This window comes from Panthera tigris, chromosome A2 (genome assembly GCF_018350195.1).
Source record: "Panthera tigris isolate Pti1 chromosome A2, P.tigris_Pti1_mat1.1, whole genome shotgun sequence".
NCBI lineage: Eukaryota > Metazoa > Chordata > Mammalia > Carnivora > Felidae > Panthera > Panthera tigris.
In genome coordinates this window covers 139647952-139675396 of record NC_056661.1, presented here as the reverse complement: position 1 = coordinate 139675396, position 27445 = coordinate 139647952, and the positions used below count along the sequence as shown (strand labels likewise).

The 27445-nt window shown below is 37.7% G+C and overlaps 1 protein-coding gene across 2 annotated transcripts in view; it reads left to right on the top strand.

Annotated features, from left to right (window-relative positions):
* Positions 1-745: 745 nt before the first annotated feature.
* Positions 746-27445, top strand: part of WASL (WASP like actin nucleation promoting factor) — a 62250-nt gene continuing 35550 nt past the window's right edge. The window contains exon 1 of one of the 2 annotated variants that reach the window (XM_042971095.1): positions 746-1232. In XM_042971095.1, the coding sequence (XP_042827029.1) occupies positions 1116-1232 (117 nt within the window). In that variant the 5' untranslated portion in view covers positions 746-1115. Of the gene's footprint in view, positions 1233-5745; positions 6131-27445 lie in introns of those variants that run through there. The other variant, XM_042971118.1, reaches the window with a different exon arrangement.

The window sequence follows — 27445 nt, the reverse complement described above, 5'->3', positions numbered from 1 at the left end:
TGAGAAGGGGAAAAAGAATATTTTCCAATTCACAAAACGGGGAAAAATATGTTCAGGGTACTTCAGAGAAAAAAGCTTGAATTTAAATGTTACAAATACATGTATCCCACGCAACACTCTAGGCGAAGGGTAGAAATCTTTTTTCCAAGTGCGTTTGGTTTTTGTAGCATCCATCAGCAAGATCTCTCTTTCACAATACTGGGAGAGGCCTGTTTGTTCCTCCACTTCCACTGCTGAAGTTTGGACAAAGTTTGAGAAACCCCAGGCACCTGCGGCTCTGACCTAAACCACCGAGGAGCACAGGGGAGAGCGTCACTTCTGTCTCCAGATTCCAGACCTTTTTAACCCTCAGTGTAGACGCCCGGCCTCCGCACCCCAGAAATAAGAGCTATTCGGGGAAGGGGGACCTGGGTCTGCACTGACGCTTCGCAAAGGTGTGCGTCCACAGAACAGGGGCGGACAGGGGCGGGCGGCTCTTCTTTTGTGCAGGCAGCTGCCACCGGGCGCAAGCACCGCAGGAAGGAGGCTAGAGCCGTGGGCCGGTACGCGGAACTCCCGCCCGGCGTCTCACCGTGGAGTCCGCGTCTCACCGTGCGGTCCGCGACTCGGCCGGAAGGGGGCGGGGCCTTGGCCCGGCGCGGCGAGGCCGGCCGCGGCGTGGTTGGCGGGGGGAGCTCCTCCGGGGCCCGGCCCGCAGCCGCGCGTTTCCGGCGCGCTCCCCCGCGTCCTGCGTCCTGTGGTCTCGTCCGCCCCCGCTGCCATGTTGGATTGTGCGGCCGCCACCGCCGCCGCCGCTGCCGCCGCCGCCGCCGAAGAAGGGTTGGAGGAGGAGTTGGGAGTTTAGCGCAGTCGCCGGAGTACAAGGACAACGACCATCCGGCCAGAGCCTCGCCGGGCGGGAGCTGGGAGCTTCCCTTTCTCTGTGCGGCCTGCCGTTGGCTCCTCCTTCCCGTGGCCTCCTCCTCCCCGTGGCCTCCTCCTCCTCCCCGCGCCCGAGGAGCTGCGAGATGCTGCGCCTCTGATTCCCCTCCTCCCGCCCCTGTCACCGAGAGGGGAAAGAGCACTCGCCTACTCTCCGGAGACGGCCCTGGACTCGCAACCCAGCCGGCGAAACCATGAGCTCCGGCCAGCAGCAGCCGCCTCCACCGCGGAGGGTCACCAATGTGGGGTCCTTGCTGCTCACCCCGCAGGAGAACGAGTCTCTCTTCACTTTCCTCGGCAAGAAATGTGTGGTCAGTGGCCGAGACCCGCGTCGCCACCCCTGACGTTACCTCTCGGGCCCGGGCTTGTGGGCCGGGAAGTGGGAGTGGGGAAGAAGGCGGGAGCGGCGCGGGGAGGGTCCGGCTCCCGGCCAGGCCTCCAGCCAGCCCGGCTCCCCGGGTGTTGGGCAGTGCCGGCCGGGGCGGCCGGACACCGCCTCCCGAAGTTGCCCGTGAGCTGGGAAGTGTCACCTCTGCAGGCCTGCCCTGGAACCCTGCCTGGCCGGGCCCAGGTCTGCGCCCTAGCTACTGGTTCAAACTTTGCTCCCAGGCCACAAGGGGATTTTATTCTTGCACGAGCTCCTCGATCTTAAAAACCGGGCCTCTGTACCGGCCCTCGCTTCACCTCCTGCCGCTTGATCTGGGGAGGGGGGGGACCTCCTTTCACAATGGCAGAGGTTTCAGGAGTGAGTAGGTCGAGGAATGAAGCCCAAATATGAATGAAGCGGACCGGAATGTGGCTTTTAATCCCCGTTTAGGATCTCAGGAGGGGGTGAAGTCTAGTGCATCGGTTCAGAATGAGAGCAGGAAATGCTACTGCTCCCCATTGCAGAGAAACAGCGTTTATTTCTCCAGCAATCTCGACCAGGCCTGGTTTCTGCTCTCCTCCCCACTGATTTTTTTTTTTTTTTTTTTTTTTTTTTTTTTTTTTTTTGCATTGGTGGGAGGAGGTGCTGTTCTCCCCACAACCATGCGCAGGGGAACCGCAATCTCTAGTAGTTCCTGGCCTTTTGGGGCCTGAGAGTGATTCTTAGGTTGGTGCTGTGCGGCCTGTTCCAACCCCAGATGGCTGGTTGGGAGCAAGCAGTTCTGCTGTGGGAAGGGGAATGTGTGTTGTTGACGGAAGCATTCATTACATTGGCTGCTGGCACTTCTGGGGGTGGGGAGGTTCTGCTCTGTGGTGTAGGCCTTGTCAGGCTGCATCTGACTGCGGTGGCTGGGTTGGACCCTGGCTGATTTTGTTGAAACGCTGTTGGGGTTCCTTTCTCCCCTCTTTGCGTGTTAGCACCTGCACAGCATGTGCCACAGGAACCCGGGGAGCGCCGACTGAAATGTCTGCAGAGCAGTGCAAAGTCACAACTGTTGTTAGCAGTGCCCAACTGGGCTACACCTGCTTGTTTAAGAGGTTAGGATTGGACAGTTTCTGGAAAGTTACCCTATGAGTTAATCGTTAACTTTATAGGAATCAACCTTTTGTATCCTGTTGGAGATTGAATTATTACATTTAATTCAAATGTGTTTTACATTTTACTGATAAGAATGAAATAAGACAACTGGCTTAATATCAGTATTTTGAGAAATAACTTTAAAGATAACCAAGCCCCCTCCCCCCCCCCCCTTTTAAACAAATGAGAAAACGGAGCCAGTGAACCCTAAGTCACACAGCAATTTAGGAATGTAACCAAAACTAGAAACCAGGACTCCTGATGCCTAGTCTCTTGTGCTTTCCACTACATCATGTTGTTTCAGAATGGTTTCTTCCCTTGTTACTGATTTGTTTCAAAAAGTGGTGCTAAAGGAATTATCACTTTTTTTCCCCACCAAAACCTGATAAAATTAGAGTGTAAGATTCTTAAAGCAGCACCAATTTTTGTATATTTTTGATTTATGAAAATCTCCAGGTTTTCAAATGTTACATTATTTGCAAATGAAAAATTTTAAATTTTGCCAGTTTATTTACATTTGCTATGAAATCTGTGTCAGAAAGGAAGTAGTTGTATTGGTTGACATACCAGACACATTAACTTTAGGCAGGAAGGACATTACATTTAAACGTGAGTACACCGACTGATTGCTTTATGCTTACCTGTAATGTTTCCTCGTTTCAGAATGAAAGATCTGAAAGAATACTGTGATTGAGAAAGAGAGCTTTCTTTCTGGTTAGCTTAAGTGGATTGCTGAATACGCTGTCCGTATTCAGTGCCCAATATCCTTATGTTGTCTCTTACTAGTCACCTTTACCTTTTGAATTTCTGTCATTTAAAATCACACTCTTCAGTGGCCTGCTCTTGTGATATGAAATTTTTTGTGAAGATTAATATTCGAAGTCTCCAGTTCTTTGAGAGTAAAGTAAGAAAGATTGTTTTAAAAAAAAATTTTTTTTTTAACATTTATTTATTTTTTGAGAGACAGAGAGCACAAGCATGGGAGGGAGGGGCAGAGAGAGTGGGAGACACAGAATCCGAAACAGGCTCCTGGCTCTGAGCTGTCAGCACAGAGCCTGACGTGGGGCTTGAACTCATGAAACAGGAGATCATGACCTGAGCCGAAGTCGGGCGCTTAACCGACTGAGCCACCCAGGTGCCCCCCGAACGATTGTTTTTTGAACAATCCTTTTTTTCCTCTTTGCCCACTGTGTGGCTTTTTGTAGTTTAAAATAATAGTGAAATACATTGTCTTATAAAAAGAAAAAGTCAAAAGTCAGACCAAATTTGTTAGGGAAGAAGTGTATTTAGAGCTCTAACTAGGAATTCAAGAAATGAAACAGTAGTTATAGTCCCAGTTCTGGAGGAGCTGCATTCCTTCTGTGACTCAACACATATATATTGAGTAACTAAATGTTGAGGTCAAAATCAGGGTTGATGCCTGCCCTCAAGGAGCTTACTGTGTCTAAAAAGGGAAACAAATGTGTAAGCTGATGAGTAAGTCAGTACTTCAGAGTGATGTGTAGGAGGCTGCATGTCTCAATGGAAAATGTCTTCGCTTTGTAGTCAGCACACCAGAGTTCAAACTCAGATGGTCACTTACGACAAGTTTTTGGTTTTTTTTTTAAGTCTTGTTTTTAACTCCCTGTGGTAGAATTGGTTTTCTTATTTCTAAAATAGGGATTCTGTCTTATGGAGTAGTTTTGTGGATTAGAAGGACCATACGTAAGTATATGGATGTTATTTTTTGTAAAAGTTTAGGAGATTAAAAGAGAATAGTGGGAGAGCGGATGAGTGAAAGTTTTTTAGAATGGGTGATACCTGAATATTTAAGATTGGTAGGTAACTCCCAGGTGGATGAGAGGAATGAAACAGCTTGGAAAGTTGGGACCTACTAATAGTTTGTTATGGAGCAAGGAGAGTTTCTGCCTAGGTTCTCAAACTTAGGTATGCATTAGAAATATTGTGGAGATTACAAATACTGCTAGGTCGAATCTCTAGATAATATTCAGTAGGCCTGAGGTGGAACTCAGGCATTTCTATTTTTAGTAAGGTCAACAGGAGACTTTAACATATATCACAGTTTGAGACTCACTGCTGAAGTTTACTGTTTTCTGATAGGGTATTCCTGAAACACATTTGACATGTTAATATGTTTCCCTTCAATCTTGGATGTATATTTTGTGAGTTAAGATTAAATTAAAACGAAGTTGGGTTTTTTTGTTGTTGTTTTACTACAGATTTTCTCTAACCTGTTAAAATATCAATGTGTATTTCATAGATGTCAGAGAGATACAGTTGAGGAAGTATTGCACTAGTTAGTGGGGGACCACAAGATCAGATACGACTTTTAGAAAGTTTGGGAGAAAGGTGAAAGCACTATAGAAGGCAGATTGAAGGTAGTAACAGTGGAGACAAAGGAGATCAGGTAGGTATTTACGGCAGTCCACATAAGATATGATGAGGGCCTGAATTAAGGCATTGCTGGTGGGAATTCCAGGACATTTAAAAAGTCTCTAGTAGGATTTCATTCCCCTTGCATATAGCAGGTGAGGGATGAGAATTGGGTTAAAGACAGGTGTAACCACCAGCAGAAAAAGGATGCAGAAACATACATACTTCACTAAATGGAAATATGTCTGTATATTAAACTCTAGATTGGTGATTGGTTTCATGGAAGAAGTGAATCTTAAGTAAATCTATTTTGCCACAGTTTAAAAAATAGATTTTGTGAAAGTTGAGGTTTCATTTGAGTTATATGTGATATGTCAATATATGTTATATACTTTTACCTAAATAGTTCTGATGCAATTCATTAGTTGGTAGTATTTTCTTAGAACAGTTAAGAAGAGTTAAAAACAAGATCAGGTCTTGTTTTGTAGTTAGTTTTGTTGTTTTTCATGTACTGTGATTTAGCTTACTTTCTCTAGAGTATATGCCATCTTGCCAAGTGGAGTTTAATATATATAGTGCTGAATCAGTAAGAAATTAAGGATTGGGAAAAATAAAACCTCATACTACCTCTCTACAACCATCTGTGGTCCAAATGGATTAAGTTGGTAATGTTGACTGATGCTTTTCTCTGACACATTCAACTAGTTTGTTTATTTCAAGATTTAGTGGTGCATAAAAAACCATTTTTATTAACCATCTTTAATCTTTATTTCTTTTGATTCCTGAGCACTTGTTTTAACCTACTTATATTCTTTCATTAGATTTTTTATTTTCTCACCCTATATATAATTATGGAAGATTAGATCTTATACCTACGTAGTCTTCTATGATTTTTATAATATCTAGCATACAGATCACTGAATACTTATTAATTATAGTTGCTAACTCATTTATTCCCTACGAGCTCATTCAGCATTTCTCATTGCTTGATCACGTTGTTAAAATCTTCAATTTCTGATGCAAGTTTTATCTGGACTTAAATCTTCCTTTATAAGAACAATGTGGTTTAAGTCAGCTGCTGAACTAATAATATAGGTGGTAAGAGTAGCTGCCCAACTGTTACTTTGTTTCTGTTCTAAATTCTTAAATAGGTTTACAGGGAGAGGTGCCTAGATGGATCATTGTTTTGATGAAGGCCTGAGTTAAGACAGCATTGCTGGGAAGTTAGGGCCGAGAATGTATTTCACCTTGAGTATGGAAAGAGAAAAAAGGTTAACATTTGGGATTTGGAATATGCAAAACTGAAAGGGCAACCTTGTATAGAGGAAAAAGGTGAGTATAAAAGTGTCTTGTCTGGTAGACTATAAATAGGAGGAGATTTAGAAGAATACAGCAGATCTGGGCTATAAATCCCCTATTTCTTGTTATTCTTAGCTTATAATATAGGGAAATTTCTCAACCAGTAAGAGCCTTAGTGTTTAGATTTGTAAGATGGGCTTGCTTAAGGGTTTCAGAGAATAATGCTATAATGTATATAGAGTGTTCTGGCTGTTTGGAGAAGCATGTGAAAAAATGGTATAAAGATTTTTAAAACGTTTTTAGTTTAAGTGTTAGATTTAACAGTTATAGTGAACTAACTTGGTTATTTTACAGACTGATTCAAAGTTGAGGTTTAAAAGAGTAGATAGAGTTGGGCTTCATTATAAATTAGTCTCTTTAGGACTTTATAGAACCCAGCATTAGTATAGAGGTCACTTTCACTGTAAAGATGGGAAGCAAAACAAGTTCATACATTCTTGTCCACAGTAATATATATCGTTAATTGTAAATATAACTCTTAATCGGTGTGTGACTGAACAATCTAATATTTTTAAGTGGTTAAGTATTGTTTAGTAATTAGGAAACGTTTAGTATACTTAACTCTGTTCGTATATATAGTATAACAGAAATATATCCTGTTTCTATCTATTGTATCTGTCAGTATTATAAAATTAGTGGAGGATTAGTGACTATAATATCAGTATAGGAGAGTGAGATTATTTAGACAATATTAATTTCACTTTGGAGTTTATGTGTTATGTCGGAATTGTGACCCTTTTTTATTTATTTTTTTTAATTTATTTTTTTTTTAATTTTTTTTTTTAACATTTATTTATTTTTGAGACAGAGAGAGACAGAGCATGAACGGGGGAGGGGCAGAGAGAGAGGGAGACACAGAATCGGAAGCAGGCTCCAGCCCAGAGCCTGACGCGGGGCTTGAACTCACGGACCGCAAGATCGTGACCTGAGCTGAAGTCGGACGCTCAACCGACTGAGCCACCCAGGTGCCCCAATTGTGACCCTTTTTTAAAGAGACCAAATAATTGGGTGTAGAGTAATGTTGAAGAGGCATATTTAGAAAAAAACCCTTTAGAAAATAGAAGCAATTGAAAGATGTGTAGTAACTTCATAGTTCAATTACTATGGCTTTCTGATAGTTTACTTAGTTTCTCAGTATCCTTGACTCCGGGGTTCCTCTGCTATAGTGATTTTTTAAACTTATTTTTAACTTGACCTGAAGATTTACTATAGAAATATGTCTTTGTAAAAGGAGAACTCATTAAATACCAGATAAATTGAAACAAAATGGAAATATGAAAGACATCTAGGAATATAAACTGCTGTTAAAAATGATATGAGTTCAGAAATTATCATAAGCCAAGCACACAGTAATCTTTGGACAATGAAATGTTTTTCAAGTTTCATTTTACAGTTAAACCCTTATATTAGATTTGGAGAAGCTAAAACTATGTAGTATTTTTAAGTTTTAAAATAGAGGTGAAATTGTGTATTTGTCATGTCTTTGGTTCCAAAATAAAAAAATTTAAGTGAAATTCTCCCTCCACTATGGTGAATTTATGTTGCCATAAAATATCAGAGGATACCTAAATACTTGAGAAATTTTCATTATAGTAAAGGAGCTAATTGATTTGTATGCAACACATAAAGCTAATCAGAAATCCAAATTTCCACGTTTTTTATTAATGAAATATCATCGTCAAGTATTGAGGATTTATTGAGATGCTAACACTCCCCCAGTATCTTCAAATACATGGAGGGAGTAGGAAGATTCAGTTCTTACAACTATGTTGTTTACTAAGTAGCTGGGGAGGACAAAAATCTTGCATAAAAAGATATGTTTCACTAGCCAGCATATAATAAAAAATTAAATAATAGGAAAGATAGATATATTACTGTGGCATTTGCTGCATCATTGTGGGCCTTGAACATGAGGACCTTAAATGGTATACAATTTGTCAGGAGCAAGGAACCACCTGAGTTCAAGTATAGGGAAGCATGTAAGTTTAGAGTAGAAAATTGGCATGGAGTGTTAGGAAATATTGAATAGACTGGCTTGGCTAGAAATGAGAATAGTATTTGTTTCAGAACATAATGATAAGTTTGAAGGGTAAATTGAGGCCAGATTTTGGAAGAACTTGAACTTCAGACTTAGAGGTTAAACTTTAGTCCTTAAGTTACTAGTAAAGAGGCAAAAAAAGATTTTTCATTAAAAAGTATCAAGATAGGAAGGATCTAGAGATGGGGAAAATTAGAAATTACATTCATAATGGGAATAATTAAGTAACAGTTTAAAGTTTACTAAACATCTTATTCATTCTCTCAGCTGACCTGGCCTGGCTAAGGAACCGGAATTGTAGCAGCATCTAGAACAAAAAAAAGGGTTATGAGGGATAGTAACATGGTCTTTGTGCACATGGTGGACACTACCTGTTGCTGATAGCACTTTTTCTGCTGTGTCCAGATGCGGTCTCTGAATACTCAGTGCATCGTACAGGTAGCCACTACCAGTCAGTCCAGGTTCACATAGATGAATGACATCTAGTTGCCATCCCAAGGTTATATAATGGCAATGTTGTGAAGGAAAGAATGGCAATATTCAGTTGGCTGTGTGAATTCCAGATGACAACAGAACCTCCTGATGGTAATAGCAAGATAGTAGAGATTGTAGGAGTAGAGCTTTTGGAATCCTTTGCAGAGTGTTGATTATTGAGGCCATGGGAGTGAATTCAGTCTGTGAAGGTGTCAGCGCAGGTCAAGACTGCAGAGGGAAGTAGTCTAACCCATATTTGCCTTGGCCGGCACGTGAGAAGGATGGGTTTCATTGAGGAGTTGGAGGCAGAGAGGTATGTTTTCTTTATCATAAAATTCGTATTGTACATGCTGTTCTGAAACTTAACTTTTTCACGTATATTAATATATATTTCATATGTTTCCATGTCCATTTGTATCTGTTGCATACTTTTTATTACTGCATCCTCTATTTTGTGAGTTTCTTGTAACTTACTAATCTCTGTTGGTGGGTGTATTAGTTTTCTGGGGCTGCCATAACAAAGTATCACAAACTGCATGGCTTATAAAAAGCAAAATTTATTCTTGCTCACTTAGGAGGTTAGCATTCTGAAATCAAGGTGTCAGCAGAGTTGGTTCCTCCTGGAGGCACTGAGAGACTTCATCCCATGCCTCTGTCCTAGCGTCTGGCATTGCTGGCAATCCTTGATGTTTCTTGGCTTTACTCACGACTCTAATCTCTACATATGTAATCACATGGTGTTCTTTACCTGTGTCTTCTCTTATAAGAATGCCAGCCATTGGATTAATGTCAACCCTAATGACCTCATCTTAACTTGGTTACATTTGTAAAGATCCTCTTTTCAAGTAAGGTCATATTCATAGATACAGGTGTTAAAATATAAATATAAATATATATATATATATATTATATATATATATATATATATATATATTTTAATGTTTGTTTATTTTTGAGAGAGAGAAAGTGGAGGGAGAGGCAGACAAAGAGGGAGACACAGAATCTGAAGCAGGCTGCAGGCTCTGAGCTGTCAGTACAGAGCCCAACGTGGGGCTGGAACCGCTAACTGTGAGATCATGACCTGAGCCGAAGTCAGACGCTTAACCAACTGTGCCACCCAGGAACTCCTCAACATATCTTTTAGGTAGACATAATTCAGCCCAGAGCAATAGGTATTTTTTTTCTCTCCAAGTTTTTGCCTTTAGAAACATATGTGTTTCTAAACATACAATGAACATTCAAATACATATTTTTATGTATCCTTTTGAAGTAATTCTATTGAATAAATTCTTAAGAAATGATGTCAGAGGGCAGGAGCATTAAGAATGTTAATATATACTGCTGAATTGTTTTCCAAAACAGTTGTTTCTAAACTCCATATATTCTCATCAACACTAGGATTTAAAACTCATTTTCATTTTGACAGATTCACGGGTCCAAAAAAATATATATATATCTGTTTGGTTTGTAGTTTTTGGTGAAGTTAAACATCTTTTTATGTCTGTTGATAGATATTTCTTCTGTGAATTGTTTGTTCTTTGTTTTTAGACAATCTTTTTCTATTGGGTTTTTTCTTAGTGATTTGAAGAATTCTTTAGAGATGGTAATTGTATATTACAGTATTTTTTTTTTTTTGCAGTTTGTCATTTATCTTTTGACAAAGCATATTTGGTATTCCTGGTCATTGCAGGGGTTTTAAAGTTTTGTAAAGTTAAATATAATAGTCTTTCTGTTATATCAAGTTTTTATTTAATAATGTGCTAGCTTAGAATTACAAAAATATTTACTCAGTTTTCTTAGTACTTTTATGTTTAAAAGTTGAAGCCTCCAGCTTAAATAGTGGATTCATCTATGTCTCCTTGCAGTTTTATCAGCTTTGGCCTCACATATTTTCATGCTCTGTTATTGAATGCAACATATTAAGTATTGTTATATCTCCCTATAGACATGGTCTCCTTATCATTATATAATGTCCCTCTTATACCTGATAATTTTCCTTGCTCTGAAACACACTTTGCCCAATATTAATATAGCTTTCTTTTATTTAGGGTTAGCATAGTATATTTTTCTCTATCCCTTTACTTTTAATTGCCTGTGTCTTTATAATTAAAAAAAAATTTTTTTTTGTAAACAGCATGTACTTGGCTCTTTTTTTTAAATCCATTCTGATAGTCTCTGTCTTTTAATTGGCATATTTAGACCATTTACATTTAAAGTAATTATTGATATAATTAGATTAATATCTACTATATTGTTAATTTTCTATTTGTTGCCCTTGTTCTTTGTTCCTTTTTTTCTCCTTTCTTTATCTGTCTTTTTTCTTTTTTTAATGTGTATCTTTGAGAGGGGAGAGCAGTGAAAGAGGGAGATACAAAATCCAAAGCAGTCTTCAGGCTCTGAGCTGTCAGCACAGAGCCCGATGTGGGGCTCGACCCATGAACCATGAGATCATGACCAGAGCCGAAATTGGACACTTGACTGACTGAGCCATCCAGGCACACCTGGTTTTAATTGAGCATTTTATATGATTCTATTTTCTTTCCTCTCAACATAATCGTTTTTACTTCTTAAAAAAATTTTTAGTGGTTTTCCTCCATTGTGCAATATATATTTATAATCAATCAAAGTTCAGTTTCCAGTAACACTATATTGCCTTGTGGGTGGTAGAAGTACTTTATAACATAAAACTCCCAGTTCTTCTATGTCATTCCTTATAATATTGCTGTCATTCATTTCACTGATCTATAAGCCATAATCACTGAATACATTGTTGCTGTTACCTATTAAAGCATTTATAAAGAAGAAAAATAGGGGCACTGTGGTGGCTCAGTTGGTTGAACGTCTGCCTTTGGCTCAGGTCATGATCTCGCTATTTGTGGGCTCGAGCCCTGCATCGGACTCCATGCTGACAGCTCAGAACCTGGAGCCTGTTTTAGATTCTGCGTCTCCCGCTCTCTCTGCCCCTCTCCCACTCATGCTCTGTCTGTCTGTCTGTCTCTCTTCTCTCACACACACACACAAATAAATAAACATTAAAAAAAGAAGAAAAATAAAAGATTTTATTTAACCTTCATTTATTCCTTCTCTAAAACTTTTTTCTTTCAAGTATATTCAAATGACCTATATCATTTGCTTCACCGTAAGGAACTTTTAGCACCTCTTGCAAGTAGACTACTTGTCTAGTAGGAACAAATTCTCTCAATTTCTGTTTGTCTTAAAAAATACTTTTCCACTTTCGAGGATAATTATGCTGGATACAGAATTGTAGATTGGTGCATTTCTCTTTTAGCACTTTAAATGTTTTACACCTTTCTCTTCTTGTTTGTGTGGTTTTTTGAAGAGAAATTTGATGCAATTCTTACCTGCAGTAGAGGGAGGAAATTCCTCCAATAAGAATTCTTAGGTTTATTTGAAATCATCCTGAATGAATCCTTAATTTTTCAAGCCTAAGTTTGATGCATCTAATGATTATGGTCTTTTTATTATTTTTGAGGAGAATTTAGAGAAGTTTGAGAAGCATAAGTTATTTTAATTCTTTATTTGATTAAACATACTCAGAATGATCTTAATTTCACATTGAAAGACCTGAAAATAATGCTGATAGTATATAGCTAATCAGTTAATATTTATTCAATTTCACCATCAGGAATTCACTATTAGAAAATATGGAAATCAGGGAATTGGCTTTATGCATACATACACCCACCTATATCCTGGAAGGCTCTGTTAGTGCTACATTTTTATTTAATTCTTACATTGTTGTATCTCTTCCTTGAGCTCAGACCAACCTATTTATTTCTAAAAACAATTTTTTCACAGAATGCGAGGAAACAGTTTGAATAACTCAAAATATTATGTAATATTCAGGTGTTAGATTTTGGAAAAAGATCTCTGATAGCAGTCAAGTGACTTATTATTTAAAAAATGACTTTTCTTTCCCATTAAAAATACAGTGCATTGTCCCATAATGGAGCCTGGTGACCATTAGCCACATGTGTCTGTTGAGCACTTGAAGTGTCATTAGTTCAAATTGAGATGTGCAGTAAATGTGAGATGCACACTCTATTTCTAAGACTTGGTACAAAAAAATAATAAAATATTTCATTAGGATTTTAATATTGAGGGGCTCCTGGGTGGCTCATTCGGTTAAGGGTCTGACTTTAGCTCAGGTCATGGTCATGATCTCGCGGTTCATGGGTTTCGCCTTGTATAGGGCTCTGTGCTGTTAGCAAGCAGGCTGCCTTCAATCCTCTGTCTCCTCTCTCTCCCTTTCTCCCGCCCTCTCTCTTTCTCTCTCTCTCTCTTTCTCAAAAATAAATATTTAAAAACAGAAAGATTTTGATGTGGGGGCACGTGGCTGGCTCAGTCAGAAGAACATGTGACTCTTGGTCTCAGGATTGTGAGTTCGAGCCCATGTTGGGTGTAGAGTTTGCTTAAATAAATAAACTTAAAAAAAAAAAAGATTTTAATATTGATTATATGCTGAAATTACAAATTAAGAAATATATTCAGTTAAATATGTTAAAATTAATTTCATTACATTTAAAAAAATTTTTTTAATGTTTTATTTACTTTTGAGAGAGAGAGAGAGAGAGAGAGAGAGACAGAGTACTAGTGGGGAAAGGGCAGAGGGAGAGGGAGACAGAATCCGAAGCAGGCTCCAGGCTCCGAACTGACAGCACAGATCCTGATGTGGGGCTCGAACTCATGAACCATGAGATCATCACCTGAGCTGAAGTCAGACGCTTAACTGACTGAGCTACCCAGGTACCCCTCTACACATTTTTAATTTATATATTGGCTAGTAGAAAATTTGAAATTGCTTATGTGATTCACATTATATTTCTAAGTGCAGACTCAGGCAGTTTTCAAAATAATATTGATAAAAATGGAAATCATCTATGAACCCCATCATCCAGAACTAATTCTTATTAATGTTTTTGTGTATATCCTCCTAGCTTTTGGTTTTCATGAATTATTGAATGGTAAATGAACATGTGTACTTATTCTCAACAAACACCCCCTGACAAACACAGATGTTTATTTTTTTATTGACATTGTTTCATGTCAGTAAGTATACTGTTTTCAGTGGGCACATCCTAGAAGCTTGACCAATTCCCTAGAAATAGACAGTTATTTTTCTTTTCTTTCTTTTTATTCTAACATTCCCCCTAACATTTGTATGTGTATACATATATTCCATCTATCTTCACACACTTGATCTGTTATTTTACTTTGATAATTTCCAAGAAATAGAATTGCTTAAAGGGATAAGTGCATTAAAAAAAAATTTTTTTTAATGTTTATTTTTGAGAGAGACAGAGCACGAATGGGGATATGGGGGGCAGAGAGAGAGGGAGACACAGAATTCGAAGCAGGCTGCAGGTTCTGAGCTTCAACGCAGAGCCTGATGCAGGGCTTGAACTCAGTGAGCTGTGAGATCATGACCTGAACTGAAGTCAGAAGCTTAACCGACTGAGCCACCCAGGTGCCCTGGCATAAGTGCATTTAAAATTGAATTTTATCTTGTCAGATCGCACTGACCAATAATTTGTGCCTTTTATTATGACAATCTAGTATATTCTTTGTAGTCCTAAGTAACATTAAACAAATACAAATAGCAATAATTATTAATTTAATTCCATAAAAAATGTTGTGATTTCTTAAGTATGATTTTCCTGAATCTCGGGTATTATTTTTCCAAGTTTAGAGATTTCTCAATTTTAAAATGAAAGTTAATGAATGAGAAGATAAATGCAACAAGGTACTTTACAATCAGAGTTTATGTATCTCCCTTATAAAGTGGGATATTACGGGTTTGTTTTTTCAAATAAAGCAAGTAAGAAGGTTGCATTAATATTTGTTAGTAGCAACTTTCCCTTTATTTAGCCACCTTGCAAACAAGATTGTATCAAACATAGAAGTAATTAGCTTGGTGGTTTGTTTTAAAAACTCATCACAATAAGGTATTTTTTTCACTTTTAAAACAGTTGAGGTAGAGGTGCCTGACTCAGTTGGTTAAGCATCTGACTCTTGATTTCAGCTCAGGTCATGATCTCATGGTTTGTGGGACTGAGCTCTGCGTAGGGCTCTGCGCTCATAGCCACAGCATGGAACCTGTTTGGGATTCTCTCTCTCCCTCTCTGCCCCTCCCCCATTCTTGCTCTCTCATGCGTGCTCTCTCTCTAAATAAATAAATAAACATTAAAAAATTGAAGTATAGGGGCACCTGGGTGGCTCAGTTGGTAAGCCTCTGACCTTGGCTCAGGTCATGATCTCACAGTGTGGGAGTTCAAGCCCTGTGTCAGGCTCTGTGCTGACAGTGCAGAGCCTGCTTGGAATTCGTCTCCCTCTCTCTCTGTCTGTCTGTCTCTCTCTCTCTCTCCCTCCCTCTCTCTCTCCCTCCCTCTCTCTCCCTCCCTCTCTCTCTCCCTCTCCCTCTCCCTCTCTCCCTCCCCCCCCAAAAAAAGTATAAATATTTAAAAATTTAATAAATAAATAGATAACATTTAGATGGAAATTGAGAGGAGCTAGAATAGCCACAAAAGAAAAATGTTGGTCCACCATACCTGATTTTTAAGGTTTATAATAAAGCTATAATAATCAGATCAGTGTTATATTGGTATTATGAAAAAGGTTCCAGGTCAATTCAGTGATGGAGGATAAGGAAGGCTTGTCTCCCTCTTCTGTGGATGGAGGTTGAGGTGGAAGCAAATTCCTGTGATTGGTGGCTTTAAAATATTAGTAATGGGGATGCATTAACTTGGGGTTTTCACCATGTCATATAGATGTTTATGATTAATTGAAGTGCCAAGAAGAGAACTGTTGTCATTCTTCTAAAAATACTGTAACAATAATTAATATGATTCTAAGAAAGACACTCCTTTCAATTTAGTTGAGCTAATGAATGAATGCAAAATGCATATAAATACTGTGCTGGGACTAAGTGTACATAATTGGAGAATACATGGCCCTTGTTTTCAGAGGATGAATGGTGCATTGGCGAAACACCCTATGTAGGGACCTGTCACAAGTCAGTCAATGATATGTCCTTCATTGGATGTGTAAATGAAACGTTATGGGATTATGCAGAGGGAGAAGTGTTTGAGGACATAGTGGAAAAACTTGATTAAGAGTGTGCTATTTGAACTAGGTATATGGAGTTTGACAAGTTTCAAACATAATATTCCAGCAGAGTGAACATAATGAGTTAAGATGAGAAATATAGTATGTTTGGGCATTTGTAGATTATTTGGCTGCCATCTGTTATATCTTGGGTTAATAGCAGGAGGCAAAGGTGAAGTTGTTAATTGCCGCAGGTTAAGAAAGAGTTTGAATCCTTGCCAAAAAGTTGCCCTTTATTCTTACCAAAGAGAAACCTGTTCCGTTTTGAGCATGAATCTATATATTAAAAGATAATTGTCAAGAATTTATGGAGAATAGTGTCCTCTCAGGCTATTAAAATACATCAGGCCAAAGGAAGTACTGTATGAATTCAGCTCCACATTTATATGATTGCATATAATAGCATATATCTATAGTGAATAAAGTGTCTTTTCTCATTGATTTCCATTAAGAACTTGGAGGTATGAGAATTACTTAATATTTACTTTAAGAAACCAATTGTTAGTTAAAGCTCTTTGGCACAAATAACAGAAACTGGTTCTGGCTGGTTTAAGCAAAAAGGAATTTATTGGCTATCAGAGGATCCCATGGAATCCGGGACAGAATTGAACAATAAAACTTCAGGAGCAGCAGGAGGCTGGGAAGTTCTGAGAACAACAGCAGGAGTTGGTGGAACTTCTCTCAACTCCAGTCATCTCTTCCCTCAACCCGTTAGTCCTGTGACTCAGTTTGGAATTCTAAATTTTAGGGAGAGAATCTTAATTGAGCATAAGCACAGGTGCTTGTCCCTGGAGAAAGGAACTGAGTGTTTAATACCAGAAGTATTAGGGTTGGGGGACAGGCAGTACCTGCTTATGTTCTGTTTATCATGTGTATAAAAGTTAGTGAAAATTCTATTAAGATATAGTACATGATTATTTATTTGGTCTGTCACTCACCTAAACCTGCTTTAGATGCCATTGTAAAAAATATTTACTGTACTAAGGTGTTGTTTTTAGTTACAATTCTGATCCCAGATTTGCAGACTGTAGAGGTGTGAGGGTTTCTTTCATGTTTTCGCAGGCTTGGGTTTTTTTTCTGGTTCTCCTTATTTTTTAATTGACCAACTTGCTGAAAACAGGAAATGTTAGTTCTCTAATTACTAGTTTCTGTAAGCTAGTAGTAGAGCTTTAAAATGATCTGATTGGAAATATAGCAACTGATAATGTGAGTATCATAATAGTTAACATTCAAGAAGTACATACAATGACAAGCAGTTTTCTGAGTACTTTCTGTATTTCATTTAAATTTAGTCACCCTATGATGAAGAAATTGTTCAGAACACTTTACATGTATTAACTAATTTACTCTATAACACAAAATTAAGTTAGTAATAGTATCCCCATTTTGCAGATCAGGAAATGGATTGGAAAGATGAGTATATAATTACCTAAAATCGCTTAGCAAGTGAGTGGTGGAATCCACCCCAGAATCTGTGCTTTAGTCCTCACGTTATTCTTCCCTGATATCTGTGATTCTCTACCCTTACTTTGTCCCCTGTCAGAATTCAGCATTTGCTTCTCAGCCTTTCTAGAGCACTTTATTTTTGTTTTCATTTTGGTACATTTCATTTGGTACATTTTCATTTTGTAGCATTCATTTAAAACATATCTCCCTAATTAGGTCACTGGAGACAGAGACTAGCCCTTAATTATTTTTCTGTTTTCAGTATATAATAAATATCTGTTAAATTGAATTTAATACTGTATTCAAATTGAGTCTCTAGTTAGCCAGACATTTTGGAATAAATATGATTTTATTCTTTTTATTATGAATATTCCTTTGTCTAATGATTCCAACTCTGTTCCACTCCTGACCTTATAAATTCTATGTCTTATTCTAATAAAGTATTTATATAAAATCTCTCCCTTGGATTTTCCAGAGCAGTACTATCCAATGGAACTTTTCATGATGGTGGACGTATTCTGCATTTGTACCATTTAATAAGTAGTCATCCATGGCTATTGAGCATTGGAAATGTGGCTAGTAAGACAAAGGGACTGAATTTTCAGTTTTAAATACCTGTGTGTGGCTAGTGAGCTCCTTATTAGACAGTGCAGCTCCAAAGAGCAGAAGGAAAAGGAGTCTAGTAGCATCTTTTCACCTCCTGCCTTAGGCATCTCCTGCCTAAGTCACTCACCTTGGCTCAAAATTAATTCTTCCCAAATAATTTATGCATTAAAAACATAGAACATTTAAGTATCCAAATATGTACATGGGATCCAGTCACCCATTCCATTTAGAGAGAAAATTATTAGCTTGCTGTTTTTGCCTTTATAGTGCTTAGTGTAACATTATAGAGTAGAATTAAATTATATAAAATCCTAACATTTAACCCTGCCCCCCAAGTTTATGGTTTATTAATGATAAAAATCTTTTAAAAGAAAGAAAACATGATCTACCATTTATTTTAATACAGTCTGCTTCCTACTCCTTTGTAGTGGTTGCAATCGAACATCTAGTTAGGCATGTTCATTCAGTTTCAGTAATGATAACTGGAGTTAGAAATATTGGTTCATGCATTTTGAATAAAAAATGCCTTTTGAAACTAGCAACATTAAGCTTTCTGAGGAAGTATATGAAATTTGGTTTATTAAATGATTTCAAATTATTGAGTAGATCATTACTGATGTTTAACACTATAATTTTAAGTCTGAAGTTGTTAACAAGGGATAAAATTTTTAATTGAAACATAATTGAAATACAGCATCATATTTTAGGTATACAGCATCGTGATTCAACATTTATATGCATGGCAAAAGGATCACCATAATAGATCTGGTTACTGTAAAGTGTAAACCTTAAAAACAACCTTAGAAAGGTCCTTGGGGCACCTGGCCAGCTTAGTCGGTAGAACATGTGTCTCTTGATCTCAGGGTTGTAAATTCAAGCCCCAGGCTGGGTGTAGAGATTACTTAAAAATAAAATCTTTGAAAAAATAAGAAAGATTCTTGCCTCTCTTTTTTTTTTTCTTTTCTAATAATTCTTATACATCATGTATGAGTCTCAAATTTTGAATCTAAAGTCTTTAGGTTGTATGTTGAATTTAAATTCCATTTACTCTCAGATTAATTTCTTTGCATGTTCTTCCCCCACTTTGATTGTACATATGGAAGTCAAGCAAATTAAATGTGTGTATATATATATATGTGTATATATAATATATGATATATAATGTGTACAAAAGAAATGTGTATACATATTACACATAATTTATATACTTCTATTTATATTATATAATACATGTAATATGTATACACATCCTTATTACTGTCTTTAAAAGCTTGGATAATTATGAATTGCTGCATATAGAATAACAAATATGGAAGACAAAACCGACTGAATTTTATTTAAACTTGCTGTCTTGATTAATCATGTTAAGAGTTCAAAAGACTCAAAGGGAAAGTTTATGAAAGAAGCCATAGACTTTGGCCTTCATTACAGACATAGGCTATCTTTTTATAATAGCCAAAGTTTGCCTTTTTATTACTTTATGCCTTTAGATATTATAGTATGTTATTTTCAGCAATGTTCACTTAATTTTTAAGGGAAGGCTTTTTGGGGTGCCTGGGTGGCTCAGTCGGTTAAGTATCTGACCGGCTTAGGTCATGATCTCACAGTGTGTGAGTTCAAGCCCCATGTGGGACTTTCCGCTTTCAGCACAGAGCCTGCTTTGGATCCTCTGTCTGCCTCTCTCTTTGCCCCTCCCCACCTCACACACATGTGCTCTCTCGCTCTCTCAAAAATGACTTTTTTTTTTTTTTTTTTTTTTAAAGGAAGGCTTCTTAAAAGCTGCGAGAAATTCTTTCTGGGTTACAGTTTTTAGATCACAAAGATCTTTTTTTCACCCAGACTTCTACCATGATATGACTTGAGTGGGTCTTTTTCTTTTTTGTGTGTATTTTCACATCAATATTTAATTTTTTGAAAAACTCAAATACTCACATGGTATAAAATCAAAATATATGAAAGTGAAAAGTTTCTCTTCCATGCTATCTTACATTTGCCTCATCCTTCCTCCCCTCACAAAAAACCTTTGCATATACAAAATAGGTAGCAACTGTGTCCATTTTGAGTTTTATGCATACTAGGCAAATATTGATTCTTGCTATTGTGCACAAATGTTAACATACTACACCTTTCATTTTACATCTTGCTTTTTTCTCACGTAACAATGTACCTTGAGGATTTTTCCTTATTACTTAGAACCTCTTCATTCTTTTATTTTTTTAGCAGCTGTATTGTATCTCGTTGTATAACTAAATTGTAGTTTATTTAATGAGTTGTGTGGGTATTTTTCTTGATGACCTAGAAAGTTCGAGTTGCCTGAGTAATTTTGGATAATATTAAGGTTCTGAAGATCTGAATTAATAAATGTAAGATTTGAAATATTTTGTTGATTTTGATGGAAGTCTTTCTAAAATGTGTTCTTTACCGTGGTTTAGTACAACAGAACAAACACATTACTGAACTTATTTTAACTCCTATGTGATAAAGTAGGTCCCTATGTGAATATTTGAGGTACCATATATTTTACTCTGCTATATTTTCTTGCTCCAAAAGAAATACATCATTATTACAGGATGCAAATTGCCTATCATGCTACATCTGATGAACTTATCCATTTTGATTATGGTTAAGACTTAACTTTTTTGGGGTTATTGTGAATCAGTTATAGCTCTTCTTTCATACTGTATGTCACGCTCTCTTTGCTTATGTAATATTTCTCATTCCTGCTAATTATTAGATCCTTTCATCTCAATATTTTTTAGATATTTTGCCTGTAGTTTTTTGAGTATGTGGGCTCTACTGCAGCGGATTTATGGCAGATCTGTCCAGGAAACGCTCACGTGGGCTTCCTTTCAGAGAATTTTTGTTAGTACCAATGCGATGTGTACTAGTGGGGAAACTCTGGTACTAGTTACGTCAGAGATCGTAACTTTTCCTGTTCCAAGTATTCATTTATGTTGAGTAGAGTTGACACATAGCATTACGTTAGTTTCAAGTGTACAACATATCTCACCACCAAAAGTGTAATCACCATCTGTCACCATACAGTGTTGTTATAATAGTATTGACTATGTTCCCTGTGTTTTGTTTTGAACGTGTTTATTTGTTTTCGAGAGAGAGAGCGAGAGAGCGTACACAAGCAGGGGAGGGCAGAGAGAGAGGGAGACAGAGAATTTGAAGCAGGCTCCAGGCTCCAAGCTGTCAGCACAGAGCCCAACTCAGGGTTTGAACTCACGAGCTGTGAGATCATGACTTGAGCCAAAGTCGGACACTGAAGGGACCGAGCCACCCAGGTGCCCCTGTGTTCTCTGTGCTTTTTTTTTTTTTTTAATGAACTTTGAACTTCTCAGCATATTTGATTCCTATAGACTTTAAAAAAATGTTTTTTTAATGTTTGTTTATTTTTGAGAGAGATAGAGACAGAGTGCAAGCCGGGGTGGGCCACAGAGAGAGAGAGACAGACAGACAGACAGACAGACAGACAGACAAAGAAGTCTTAAGAGGCTCCAGGCTCTGAGCTGTCAGCACAGAGCCCGACGCGGGGCACAAGCTCATGAACTGCGAGATCATGACCTGAGCCGAAGTCAGGTGCTTAACCGACTGAGCCACCCAGGCCCCCCTCCTGTAGACTTTTTAACTCTAGATTTCATTTTATTCTTTAGCATTTCCTGGCCACTAAAAAATATTTAACCTAACCATTGGTGTAGTTTGAGAGGGTCTAATTACCTAACCAGTCCACTGACTTTTGAAGAGAATCTTCTTGGTAAGGCCTAGTGAAAAGAGGAACTGCTTCCTCCTGAAATGGACTAAAGTGCCTTGTTAGGCAAGCTCATGTTGCTTATTCTCATAAATAGTAGGATATTAACTGTAGGTTAAGTTATAACACTTTTTGAGGGAGTCGGGGAAGGGATATGATAGATGACATCTGAACTGAGGTTTGAAAGGTGAACAGAATTAGCCAGGTAAAGGGAGGGTGAGAGAGGGTGTTTTGCCTTTGGGAGCAAAGAACTGAAATGGAAAATCAGGACATGAGAGAGGATAATGATTAGTGAAAGATGGTGCCCTGTGTCTTCAGTATACAGTGTGAGAGGTGAGAATGAGGTGGCACATGCATTTCTTTCTGTGATTGGGAACAAATTATCACCTCCATCATTTCGCTAATATTCTGCACTGGTCAGACCACATGTACCTATAGACTGATAAGGGCAACCAGACTGATAAGGTATCCATAAATCAGGTCAGACGAGAAATGACCAAAATAAATTCTTGCTGAAAAAGAGATGACCTGAGAAGTAGGGTTGTTGGGGCACATCTTTATGAAAATGAAAATGTTATTGCCACTACACATATATGATATGCTGTGATTAGTGGGGGAGTAGTTTACATCTCCAGTTTTGTAGCATTGTAGCCACAGTAACTAGCACTGCGCCTGTCACATAGCAAATGTTCAACAGATATTTAAATGAACGATTAAAGATTAAATACCTGTGGGTGGGAATTGCCAGGAAAACAGGTTTAGGTTCAGTATCTATTTTCTGAGTTGCTCAAGAATAAGAGTTTTTCCCTTCAAGTTGTGAATTCTCCATTGGAGCAAGCATTCAAGCAAATGTTATTTAATTGTCTGTTAACAATATCACGTGAAGAATTCTTACTTTGGGTAGAAAGTTAACTATAAAGACTCTTGCAACCCATCCACATTAGACCCACACATTCCCAGTGACCTTTCAAACCTTTTTTTTATTGAGTGGTTTTTTGAAGTTGCTCAGCCACAGTTTTTTTCTGTTGATAAAGTCACTGCATGTTAAAAAGTTACTACATTAAGTTTGGTTTGGCAAAAGGAATATATTGAGTTAGCTCTTTTTTTTTTTTTTTTTTTTAGATACAAAATCCTGTTGCTGCAATTGGTGCATTATATTGTTACTCCAAATAAGGCTGATCCACGTTTTGTGGCCTGAAACTTACATAATTTGGAAGGGTTCTCTTTAAAAAAAGAATCCAAAATTAAATATAAAAATGGTGATTTAGTATGAGAAAACATAACAACAAAAAAAATACCATAAACATCACAAAATCCAGAAAAATGGCTTATTATTATAACTTATTTCTATTACTATTAATTGATACACTTTCTTGATATTTTTTTTCCTACTTATTTTGGCTATCTATTCATTGAGCACCTCTTTACATGACAACAATTTTGTATTTTCTATAGAGAGATCCTTTCTTCTTGCACACGGCTTAGCAAACTATAGCCTGCTTGTGTCGGTAAATGAAGTTTTATTGGAACATAGTCATCTCCAAATTACCTATGGCTGCTTTTGCACATGCTATGGCAGCAGAGATAAAAGAGGCCAAAGAGCCCACAAGCCTAAAATATTAACTATCTGGTATTTTATAGAAAAGACTCCTGCTCTAGTATGTTTGATCAAAATATTGATAGTTGTGAAGCTCAAAGAAGTTTCCTTAAACTAGTTACTGGTACATCTTTAATTTCCTTCACTTTGTTTAGAGGATGCTTCTTGCCTGGGGAAAAAACTCCAGCTCTTGATCTTAGGTGGCTGGACCACTCTCCTTTCCCCAGAAGTGTTCAAAGTTTGGTCTTAGTGTGCCACCCCCAGCAGGGTGCTAAATAGCAGTCATTCATACCTTTTCCTTGGGGTTAAAGATTGGGTCTGGGAGCATTTTGTGTTCCAAAAGGGACAGGTTATTTGCTGGGGCTGGACGGATGTCGAGGTAGTGCATCCTTGATGGAAGTACCAGGATGACCTCCAAGAATAGCTACAGAGGAGCCCTTAAGCATGTGGCTGGGGTTGCTGCTCCTTCATGTGCTCCCCAAAGGAGAACAAACCAAATTTTGTAAGGGACACTTCCAAGTAAAAGATTCTGGAACTTAAATGAATTGGCTTCTTGGTAAATCTGCTTATGTCCCCAGGTCGTATAACTTACATCTGTTTGAAGTTTTTCTCTCCATAAAGATCCTTTTTTCTCATGCACTAGTAGTCCTCTATTTGCTACCACCACTAACTTTCCCCTGCCCTCCTCCAAAATAAGGTAAACCAAATGAGATCAATAGAGGGATAAAATTATATTAAGGATATATAGTTCTTTGAAAATCATTTAGATGTGATAGGTCAAAAATCTAACAAATTAGTAACTGGGATAAATCAATGAGTAGTGTGTGGTGAATATAAAATGAGCATCTGATTGTGAAATTCATCCAGAGCTGACCAATATGAACTTTGAGAAATAAATTGACCTCTTCTGTAAAATGAAGGGATTGGATTATACTCTGGATAAATTTATGGTGAAATGATACTGGGTTCAGGAACACTGAAATCCTATCAGTGACCAAAGTAACAACCTTCCACCTTCTCTTCCCAAACTGTTACTTGCACAGGAAAGTGGTAGCAGAATAAAAAATATATATTTAATAATATATAAATAAATATATTTTATAATAAAAATGTATAATATACAAAATGTATAATATACTTAGGTCTTAAAATATAACATACTTTATATTATAGCATAATATACTTTGTATATTTTATAATGTATTTTGTACACACACACACGCGCGCGCGCGCGCATTTTCTTGTTGCCAGAGCTTGGGGCGCAGCCGGTAAATGTTAAACTTTGGTCAGCTGAGGTGGTAATCCTTGGGACCGTCCTTCCCATCTGCACCTTCATTCCCTAAAAATTGAAACCCACAGAAGAGGAAAGAAGAAAAACTCCCTAAAGCATGTCTACTTAAGCTACAGAGAAGGGAGAGGCAGAAGAGAGCAAGCTGCACCTATTTGCTGCCCGTCTACTACAGTGTCCTGTCTATTTGCAAACATAACCCAGTCTATATTGAGATCACTATTCCTCTCACCTTTATATGATTATCCTTCAAGTAGAAAACTAAGAGGATGGTAAACTTTGCCATTTGTGGTTTTAGCATCTATAATTTTGATTGCAGGTAATGCTAAAGATCTTTGCCACATAATTTACAGCTTTTTGATGTATGAATTTAAATCACAGACACCATATGAGATTGATGTGTGGCCATGACTGGTTTAGTGAGTGAGCTTAGTCTCTTGTCCAGTACATATCTTTTAGTAAGGCTTTTGGATGTAAAATGCATTTAAACAATGATTCCAAAAAAGAAAGTGCATTGATAGTGAGAGTGAGCTCTAAAACTTTTACGATTTATAGATCAAAATTTCTGGGGTGCCTGGGTGGCTCAGTTGGTTGAGAGTCCAACTTCGGCTCAGGTCATGATCTTGCAGCTTGTGGGTTCAAGCCCTGCGTTGGGCTCTGTGCTGACAGCTCAGAGCCTGGAGCCTGCTTCAGATTCTGTGTGTGTCTCTCTCTGCCTCTTCCCCACTCACACTCTGTCTCTCCTTCAAAAATAAATAAACATTAAAATTTTTCTGAAAACTTTACTGGTAATTTTAAACACATGTCCAGTATAAATGAAATGGAGGAAGGAGCTAGAACCATCTATACTATGTTATTATTATATTCAAATAATCTCCTACATGTTGCTGCAAACAAACCACCTGAAAACTTTGTGACTTAAAAGCAGTATTGATTTATATTTTATGATTCTGTGGATTGGTGGGGTGTCTAGTTTGTCACCTATGTTCACTCATGCAGTGGCATTCAGTGGGCAGTCCAGTGGGAACGAGGCTTGGCAAGGACAGGTAATATGATGGGGCCGGCTCTCCATATGGTCTTTCACCCCAAGATTTTAGGGCAGCAGTTCCAGGAGGGCAAGCCACTACGTACAAGTAGTTTTCAAGCTTCTGCTTATATTTGTTGAGGCTCTATTGTTCAAAGCAAATCATATGGACAAACCCAGCGTCCTTGGGCGGGGTGTGGGGGTGGGGAAGAAGAGTATACCAGAACTGAGATACTAAGAGACATCAAAAGCCATTATAGGAATGATAAACCACTCTACTACATCTCTAGACAAAGTCTCCAAACTGCACATGGCTGTTTATCTCTCTAAACCACAGAGGTGAGCCATGTTTGATGATATTTTAATATGAAGTCTGTGACTTCATTCCATGCCACTCTTCTCTTTCTTACCTACTCAGATTAGCACTTTCCCATGGTAGGGTCTTTGTTGATCTGTCTGCAGTGGAATGCTATTTCCTCTCCTCTTCCCTCCACCCCTTTGCTCGCCTGACTCATTCAGTTTCATCCTTCAGGTAAATTGTTACTCTTGGGCAGCCTTCCCATGCTGGATAGGTTTTACATTTTTCCTGTATGATGCATTTTTCCTTTATAGCATTTGTAATCATTAACAATGTCTTTGTGCCTATTAGAACACATTTCATGAGGACCATGTCTGTAATAAATTTTTGTGCTTGACCTCACTTTCATTCACCCCCACCCCCATTTGTCACAGTTCCGTGTACATAGTAGGTGCTCAGTAAACATTTGGTAAATGAATATGCCTAGCATGGTCGTTTTCTTAAGTAGCTACTAAGGCCTAAAACACCATTTCTGCTTGATCCATAAGACAGCAGCTGTTTTCTTGTGGCTTTTATACACACACACACACACACACACACACACACACACACACTTGAGATTCTGTTACTTACTGCTTTTGTCCACTTTCTCTTTTAATCCTCCAACTTTGCTTTTTAAAAAATTATGGTTTCTTGTGGAGTCTTCTGTCTTTGATGTATTCTTTTTTAATCTCTACCTTTTTCTATTTTCCTTTCTCTTTCTGGTTATTTCTCATTGTGGAAATTACCAGGTGATAAAATCTGCCCTTTCCAGAGTAAATTATTGGTGTTTTCTTTTCCTGGGTAATTTTTACTGATACTTTGCAATCAGGAGTCTTGTTTCTATTTTTTTTAAATTGCTGGTTTCTGTGTTGGGTTTTTTAGGTGGCTGTGTAACTAAAGCATTGTTATACTTTAATTATTTAGAAAATTGCTCCTTGAAATCACTGCACAATTAAACAATTGTAAGAATTCAATCAAATTCCTCGTTTACATGATTTTTAATTTCTTAATTGAAGTATAACCAAATTTTTTCTTTTTCTTTACTTTTATAATTCCTTTTATGTTTCATATTAAAATTTCATATTTATGATACTAATGGGTCATTTCATGTGAATATATCGTCAGAGTATTTAGGAACATTTAAAGCAGTTTTATATAATAAGAAAACTTAGGATGGATTTTCCTGGATTAGATTTTAGGAATTTGGATACACACACACACACACACACACACACACACACACACACACAAAAGCTGGAGTGTTTTGGCTATTAATCTAGACTATCATGTCCATAGGAAAGACTTATGTTTTCAATCCTGTGATTATTTTTCCCCCCATACTCTGTTTATCTTGGATATTAATTGAAAATATATCTTTAAAAATGATTTCCTTCAACAACATTGTATATTTATTGGATTATTAAAATAATATTTGTAGACAGTTGTTCATTATTAAGTCATCTTAGTACTAAGTAGGCAGTTGGTCAGGCAAGGATCTACAAGACCTAGTATCTTCCAGTCTTTTCCCTGTCATTAGCTGATCCTGTAATAAAAGAAACGTCTGTTTTCCTAATCTAAAATTCTTATTTTGACCTG